Source organism: Chelonia mydas, chromosome 18, assembly GCF_015237465.2.
Source record: "Chelonia mydas isolate rCheMyd1 chromosome 18, rCheMyd1.pri.v2, whole genome shotgun sequence".
Classification (NCBI taxonomy): Eukaryota; Metazoa; Chordata; order Testudines; family Cheloniidae; genus Chelonia; species Chelonia mydas.
In genome coordinates, this window is record NC_051258.2 from 11642464 (window position 1) to 11650730 (window position 8267).

General features: G+C 39.5%; 1 protein-coding gene across 5 annotated transcripts in view; it reads left to right on the forward strand.

Moving 5' to 3' along the window:
• Positions 1 to 5736, forward strand: part of MTOR (mechanistic target of rapamycin kinase) — a 103351-nt gene extending 97615 nt beyond the window's left edge. For 4 of the 5 annotated variants that reach the window (XM_027826700.3, XM_037881194.2, XM_037881195.2 and 1 more), the window contains 7 exons: positions 229 to 303; positions 844 to 979; positions 1421 to 1486; positions 2913 to 2993; positions 3284 to 3364; positions 4085 to 4190; positions 4761 to 5736. In XM_027826700.3, coding sequence (XP_027682501.2) covers positions 229 to 303; positions 844 to 979; positions 1421 to 1486; positions 2913 to 2993; positions 3284 to 3364; positions 4085 to 4190; positions 4761 to 4776 — 561 coding nt within the window. In that variant the 3' untranslated portion in view covers positions 4777 to 5736. The remainder of the gene's footprint in view (positions 1 to 228; positions 304 to 843; positions 980 to 1420; positions 1487 to 2912; positions 2994 to 3283; positions 3365 to 4084; positions 4191 to 4760) is intronic. The other variant, XM_043531669.1, reaches the window with a different exon arrangement.
• The last annotated feature ends 2531 nt before the right edge of the window (positions 5737 to 8267 follow it).

Consider the following 8267-nt stretch of genomic DNA (forward strand, 5'->3'; position numbering starts at 1 on the left):
CAGTTTTTGTTTTTTTAACATTTCCTCATAGGTCAGGTTTTCTAAACCTTTTATCGTTTTGGTTCCTCCACACACATTTCTTTCCTTTTTATAACCACAACATTCAGAGTTATAGCAGGCAAGCTAGTCCCTTACTTATTAACAAACTGCTTTTTCAAGGAGGAGGAGAAGGAAATATCTGCAAAGTTAGTATATTAGTTAACTGATTCTCTTCTTTTGCATATTCAGGTTGCAATGACAAGAGAGAAGTTCCCTGAAAAGATTCCATTTAGACTTACAAGGATGTTGACAAATGCTATGGAGGTAGGTGGGAGTTAGCAGCCACCTTTCTAATAGGACAGAAAGGGGACTGTTCCTAAGAAGATGTCAGCGGTTCCCCAGCTATCCATGTGTGTTCTACTGTAGTTGAATCTCCCCAGTTCCATAAGGAGCCGAGGTGCTAATATTTCAGCTGCATTTTCCTTTAAATAAATTTCCCATGTGACCTTTACAATATGGAAACAACTCTTCTTTGATTAAAAGGAAACACGGTCCTGCAATTTCCCAGGCCTCTCCATATTTCCTCATCCCAAATATTGGCCATGAACCAAACCACAGCCCAGTAGCACAGTGCTTCAAGATGAGTATCACCTGGACCTCATTTCCATGTCACCAGCGGGCAGTAAATCAGAATAATGGAGCCTCTTAAACTTGTAATGAACCTGTATCTTCTTTTAATAAATGGAAAATGGTGTAAGGGGATTCTGGTCAAGATAAAGGCATGTCCTGCCATGGGAATGATTAGGGCTGGAGTCAGAAGGTAAAAGGAGCACCACTGGTGATTCAGTTCTTTCTGTTCTGAAGGTGACTGGCCTAGATGGTAATTACAGAATCACATGTCACACTGTGATGGAAGTCCTGCGAGAACATAAAGATAGTGTCATGGCTGTGCTAGAGGCTTTTGTGTATGACCCCTTACTGAACTGGAGGCTGATGGACAGTAAGTTATCTGGGGAAACAGAACCGGAGAGAGAAGTAAATCAGAGTAAACTGTATAAATGTAAGACATTCAGGAGCACAAAATCAAATGTCTGTTCAAGCTCAGGCCGTGGTGGTTTAAATCTGCAGTCTGTGCACACACAGTAATGTTAACAGGACTGTGTTCAAGAGCCCTAATATAAAGAAACACAGAGATGAAATCCCGTTTGCCCTTAAAACTCAATTAAAAGCAAAATTACTGGAGTCCTTTTGAATTATTTTTCAACATCTTTATTTTGAAAAGCCACACACAGATATTATCTGCAGTTGTTCGTTTGCCTGAAGCAATTGGACACTTAACCCTGTGTCATTCAGAGAAAGACTGATTCACTTTGAGAAGCTGATCTTTCCAAAGTCTATAGTTCAAAGATAAAAACTCTTAAGCATTTTATTTTCTTTGCAGCAAATACAAAAGGCAATAAACGATCACGAACAAGGACAGACTCCTATTCAGCTAGTCAGTCAGTAGGTGTGTATAACGTTTTACTGTATTTCATTTAATTCATTTGGATCATTTTTAATTGGAGTTCATCTTTTTTTTTTCTTTTTTTTTTTTTTTTCCAAAAGCACCGTGGAAAAACTGCTTATTGAAACTAGGTTTCAAGGCACCAAGTATTAGTTTTGACTGGGGCCTCTTAATCTCATAATTACATATGTATATAATTTACTGCTGAGCTACCTCAGCTTGAATAGCAGCCACTGCTTTGTAGTCATATTCACATTGTAATGTGGCATCAGGATTTTTGTGGAATACCTAAAAGTTGATGCAACCCACAGAGTAATTATGGCCTGTGATATGTACTGTACTTGGTTTTGCATAGTAATGCTGCAGTAAGCTCAGTGAAGTTTCACATAGCAACATAGTGGTACAAATGTTACACAAAATCCTAGCAGCTGGTTGCTAATGGACCTGTAGGAGAAATGATAAAGGAAAGCATCTACTATAATGTTTAAAATAGTAGGGTTTCAATAATTTAGTTACTTGGCTACTATTTTAAGTTAATTGTGCGTCTTTTTAAAATATCTTTCAACAAGCAAAATGTACGGAAGGGTACTTTAAGGTTAACTGCAGCTTTCAGCACATAAGATTGAAACATACTTTTCCTGTTTGAGTTATAATCCCTTTAATCAGAGCAATGGGGGCATTCAGCACACTTTGCCCCAATTTAGTAAGCTTTTCAAAAACAAGTCAGTCAATCCAAGTCACCAATAAGACTGTGAGGGAGGGTTGGTTATTGGTAAATGCTATATAAAGTATGATATTCTGAGTCTCGTGCAATACTGAAGTACAGTGGCCAATTTAATGCTCCATTTCCTTGTGTGTCAGTTTTAATGAAAACTTAAATATTTTAGCATAGTCCTAAAAAGGCATTTTGCTCAACATGTTATATTTAATCTCATGATGCTCCTAGCTCTCATTCAAACACACATACACCAACAAGTGCTTTAAATAAATTCACTTGCATGTTGGCAATTGAAGAATTTATTTTCTGTAATCTTAGATGCTGTTGGAGAACTTCTTTCTTTTGTACAGTCTAGACCAGTTGAAGTGCTGTTTTCTGCAACTGTTGTAGCAGTGACCTGGCATAAAAAAAGGTTTAAAAGTGCAGTTGCCCATCACATAACTTCCTGGTGGTAAGAACTGCACGTAAACCAGAAGCTTTACACAACATACTTGAGCTTGAGTGTAAGGTTTTTTGTGCTACAAACTGAACCTTAAAAAATGTTACTTTATCTGCCTTTGGGCTTCATATTTATACTGCCATAATTTTCCTTTAAAATCAACGTTTTTACACTGTTCCAAGTGCTGTGCAGGAGAATCTCCTGAAAAGCAAACAAATGTCAATCTTCTTTGTATTTGATGACTGTATTGATATTCTCCCCTCTCTCATTAGAAATGTTGGATAATGTGGAGCTGGGTGAGACAGCCCATAAGAAAACTGGGACCACAGTGCCTGAATCCATCCATTCCTTCAGTAAGTTCCTGTGCAAAGTTCATACATTTTACATTATGGGCAACTAGTTCATCAATCAGCACCTTCAGTGCTCTACAGATGAGAGCTATGCAAGGTGGGGCAAAAAGGGTTCTCTGTCAGCATAGATAAGAACTTGTTAACTGTCTTTGCTCTCTTCTCTAATTAAACCCAGTAGCTTACAGCAGCTTGTGTGTCAACTATTCATGGCAAAAAAGTAACTGCATCACAAATTGTTCCGATCATTGTTGTCTAAATAAAGTCTAAATGTTGTTTTCACTTCTGTCTTCTAGTAGGGGATGGGTTAGTGAAGCCAGAGGCTCTCAATAAGAAGGCTATTCAAATTATTAACAGGGTTCGAGATAAACTCACTGGTAAGTGTATACTTTCTAAAATAAAATATTGTAAAAGTAATACAGACATTAGAATTATGTTCAGGTTTAAGTGCTTGCCTGGCACTATCGTATTTCAGTTTTGTGCTAGTTCTTCATCAATTTTATTTCAAATTATCCTGTTTCTTAATTGGGCAGAGCCATTTAATATATTTGGGCTTTGTAATTTGTGTTCTGGAAGGCAATCTTATTTGGAAAATGTAGAGGTAATTTTAATTAATGTGGATCAGATTTGATCAGTTCATCTTTTAGGTGATGATTCTAAATCAAATCTCCAGCAACCGGATTCCTTTTTACTGGCTTCACAACTGGAAAAATTTAGATGTGACATTTTACACTCTTAATGATGTGTATAAGAACCACTCAAATTAGGTACTTAATGTAGCTAGGCAGTGGATTCCTTCTACTAGGAATTTTTAATAAGTACACTGGAGAACAATACATTACTTTTGTCTGTTGTTGAAGGAGAGGGTGGGGATAGAGAAGATGTTGATGGGTCATCGAAAACACTTGTGTCCTAAAGGATTCAAAATAGACTCACTGTGGCTTTTGAGGTTTTCTCTTTGAACAGTTCTGTGCTAAATATATATTATAAGAGGAGAGAGAGTCATCTTCACATTGCTCCATAACTTGCCAACCAAACCAAGCTATGTAATTTGGCTTACGGCCTTGCTTAATGTTTCTTTCACTTTAATTGTAAAGGTCGAGACTTCTCTCATGATGAAACTTTGGATGTACCCACACAAGTAGAATTGCTTATTAAGCAAGCTACTTCCCATGAGAATCTCTGCCAGTGCTACATTGGATGGTGAGTTTGTCTTTAAACTAGCCTTCCAAATGGAGAACAGTCAAGTAAAATATCATTACTCTTACCTCAGGAAACATGCTGAGGATGCCTGAGTAGACATTGTGTCTAAGCTTGTAATTTTGTGACCATTTTGTTTGCTTGCTTACAGGGCAGTGCCTAAGGTAACCTATCTGTTATAACTAGAAAAGGGGATTATTTAAATCAGGATCAACTCAGAGGTTTTACGCATTTGAAATAAGATGCTCCAATTGTATGTATATCACTAATTGATAGTTATGATAGGGAAATTACATACTCTGTCAACAAGCACACTTTTATAATGCCTTCATCTTTTTAAGACTTCTTAACTGCAGATTGTATTCAAGGAACCAGAAGATTTGGGGGCGGGGTTCAGACATTAGGAGTGTTGATCAGGGATCAAGAAGTAGGCTCAGGCATGGGTCTTTCCCATCCTTGTGATTATAGAAAGGCTTCTGGACATTAGGGGACCTCAGTCCTTCTTAACATAGTCTGTTTTTATGAAGTGATGGTAAGACTGCACTATTAAAGTATTGCTTTTGCCATCTTTAGGTGTCCTTTTTGGTAACGGAAGATTCCAGAGTATCCACAGCCTTTATTGGAGGCTTTTGCGCTCCAGATATATTCTTCTACAAACTGAAATCTTGGACTGAAATACAGCCTGTCAAATATTTTGAAATGTAAATTAAGAGTTATTGTATATTAAAAGTTGGTTTAAGCCAATTCATAGCTGCTGTTGAAAAACACAAGTTGTCTGAAACATAAGACTTGATTTGGGTTTCCAGAACAATGAAGACTGACTAGACCACAAATACATGGTTCACTTGGTCTTTGGGGAACTGGTGACCCATTACAAATAACAAAATACGGGTTTTGACATAACTTACAATGTAACTATACTAAAATATCTGCAGATGAATCATTGCCCTGGTCAGTCCTGTTGGTATGGCTGCAGTGAACTCAGTGCACTCATGCAAGACTCCTCATTTAAGTGTGGGGACAGAGCTGGAGGGTAGAGAGCAAGAAGAAAGAAGCAGAGTTTTTCTGCCTGTATCTCACCTGTCCCAAAACTCTGTACACTCACCCAAAATCAGAAGGAGGGGATTGTAGTTGAAAGGTTTGTGTCTGATTCCAGTGGAGATGTAACTGGCGTAGATATAGGCGTAGATCCAGGATCAAAGACTCTGAGCCAGTCAAAGCAGAGTGTCTCAAAGAGGGTTGATCTATGGCAAGGAGGATGCAGGGTAAACTCAGAATACCACTTGGAAGCTTCCCACACTGGCGGACTGAAGAGCAGTATTGGGAAATAATTAGGGAAACCTGAATACTCAGCACAAAAAGCGGAAGGGAGGAGAACTGATCATACCTGGAAACGGAGAATAATGGATATTAAACATGAGGGTAAAGGTAAATAAAGTTATGATTTATTAATAAAACAAAATGCACAAAATACAAAGTGTAGCCATGTTTAGATGCCATGTTGTATTTGAATATTTTTGTGCCAATAAATTACACCAAAATGTAAAAAGATTTTGACTGGATTCTTATTTATTCCAAAGCATTTATTTATTCCTTATGGAGAGCAGAATTGAGGCACAGCAGCATTACACTAGCACAGTGGAAATATGGGTCGGGACCCCAAAGTGGGTCACGAACCCTTTTTAATGTGGTTGCCAGAGCTGGTGTTAGACTTGCTGGGGCCAAACCCCAAGCCTCACTGCCCGGGGCCAAAGCCTAAGGACTTCAGCCCTGAATGGCAGGGCTCAGGTTACAGGCATCCTGTCTGGGGCTGAAGCCCTTGAGCTTTGTCTTTAGCCTACCCACCTGGCTTTGGGGTTGTGTAGTAACTTTTGTTGTCAGAAGGAGGATCACATTGCAATGAAGTTTGAGAACCCCTAGCAGAAACCCACAGAAGGCACAAACACTGTTGGCAGTGGATTGGATATCTCTAAGAAACTTGGTTTTTTTGTTATGGATTTGACTGTCTTCTCCTATATCAGTCCAGATGGTTGGCTATAGCTCCTTCATGACAGCAAGTGGAAAAAAACAGTCAAGATTGACTACCTATATCAAAGGAGTTTGCCTGTTCATAAACCTTTTTGTTTTAAGAAAAGGAGTACTTGTGGCACCTTAGAGACTAACCAATTTATTTGAGCATAAGCTTTTGTGAGCTACAGCTCACTTCATCGCACGAAAGCTTATGCTCAAATAAATTGGTTAGTCTCTAAGGTGCCACAAGTCCTCCTTTTCTTTTTGCGAATACAGACTAACACAGCTGCCACTCTGAAACCTTTTTTAGTTTCCAGCAATTGCAACTATATCCTTAAGTGGGCTGCAATTTGGTAAGAACATGAACTTTCTTTATTCCAGATTTTGGGGCATTTTTCTTCTCTTAGCACAAGAACTGATTGTGTGAGACCGAAGAAATAGAATTTTAATCTGATTGCTGTGGTATGTACGTGGCGGGATGATGGTTTAGATGATGTCTCTTCCTAGCAAATGTTTTGTATTGATATAGATTCAAAGATGTTAAGGTTAGAAGGGCCCATTATCATCATTTTGCCTCCTCTATAACCACAGGCCACAGAAACGTATTATCCTGATTATCACTACAAAAGTTTTTTTTCCTTCTGCTGATAATAGCCCACCTTAATTGATTGGTCTCTAAGAGTTGGTATGGCAACCCCCATTTTTTTCATGTTCTCTGTGTGTGTATGCATATATATATATATATATATATATATATTCCTACTGTATTTTCCACTGCATGCATCTGATGAAATGGGCTTTAGCCCACAAAAGCTTATGCTCAAACAAATTTGTTCGTCTCTAAGGTGCCACAAGTCCTCCTCGTTCTTTCTGCTGATACAGACTAACACAGCTGCCACTCAAACATATAGGAAATCCAAAGTGCCTGGACAGGGATAGGGGAAAAAAGGTTTTACCTGTTTTGATTTTGATTATTCCTGCTTTGAAATAATCAACTCCCCACGATTGTATGCTGGTGGAGGCATAGCAGCAAAGAGTCCTGTGGCACTTTGTAGACTAACAGATGTATTGAAACAAAAGCTTTCATGGGTGAATACCCACTTCGTCGGATGCATGTAGTGGAAATTTCCAGAGGCAGGTATAAATATGCAAGCAAGAATCAGGCTAGGGATAACAAGGTTAGTTCAATCAGGGAGGATGAGGCCCTCTTCTAGCAGCTGAGGTGTGAACACCAAGGGAGGAGAAACTGCTTTTGTAGTTGGCGAGCCATTCAGTCTTTGTTTAATCCTGAGCTGATGGTGTCAAATTTGCAAATGAACTGAAGCTCAGCAGTTTCTCTTTGAAGTCTGGTCCTGACGTTTTTTTGCTGCAGGATGGCTACCTTTAAATCTCCTGTTGTGTGTCCAGGGAGGTTGAAGTGTTCTCCTACAGCAGGGGTCGGCAACCTTTCAGAAGTGGTGTGCGGAGGCTTCATTTATTCACTCTAATTTAAGGTTCTGTGTGCCAATAATACATCAACGTTTTTAGAAGGTCTCTTTCTATAAGTCTTTAACATATAACTAAACTATTGTTGTATGTAAAGTAAATAAGGTTTTTAAAATGTTTAAGAAGCTTCATTTAAAATTAAATTTAAAATGCAGAGCCCCCTGGACTGCTGGCCAGGACACGGGCACTGTGAGGGCCCCTGAAAATGTGCCATAGGTTGCCTACCCATCCTACAGGTTTGCGTATATAAACTTGAGCTGTCGTCTCCATCTGCTGGCAATGGAAATTTAGGCCACTAATCCCTGAACGGGCGTAGAACAAACTCCCAAACTCAAAGCTAGCTACCACCTGTGACCCTTGGTACCTCGGGCTGTAGTCTAGTCAAAATTAGACGAGGCTTTCCAAGGAAATGTCCATTTGCAAACGTGGCTTAATCTAATGCTACAGCAAGCACAAGGGCTAGCAGAGAGCGAATAACCTCTCCCAACCTGCCCTCAAGGCCCTGGCTGGAGGGCTGAGGCGGGTGGGCTCAGGCCCCTTGCCCTACTGCAGCGAGGGCAGGGGGTTGGCGGGACAGCCCGTCGG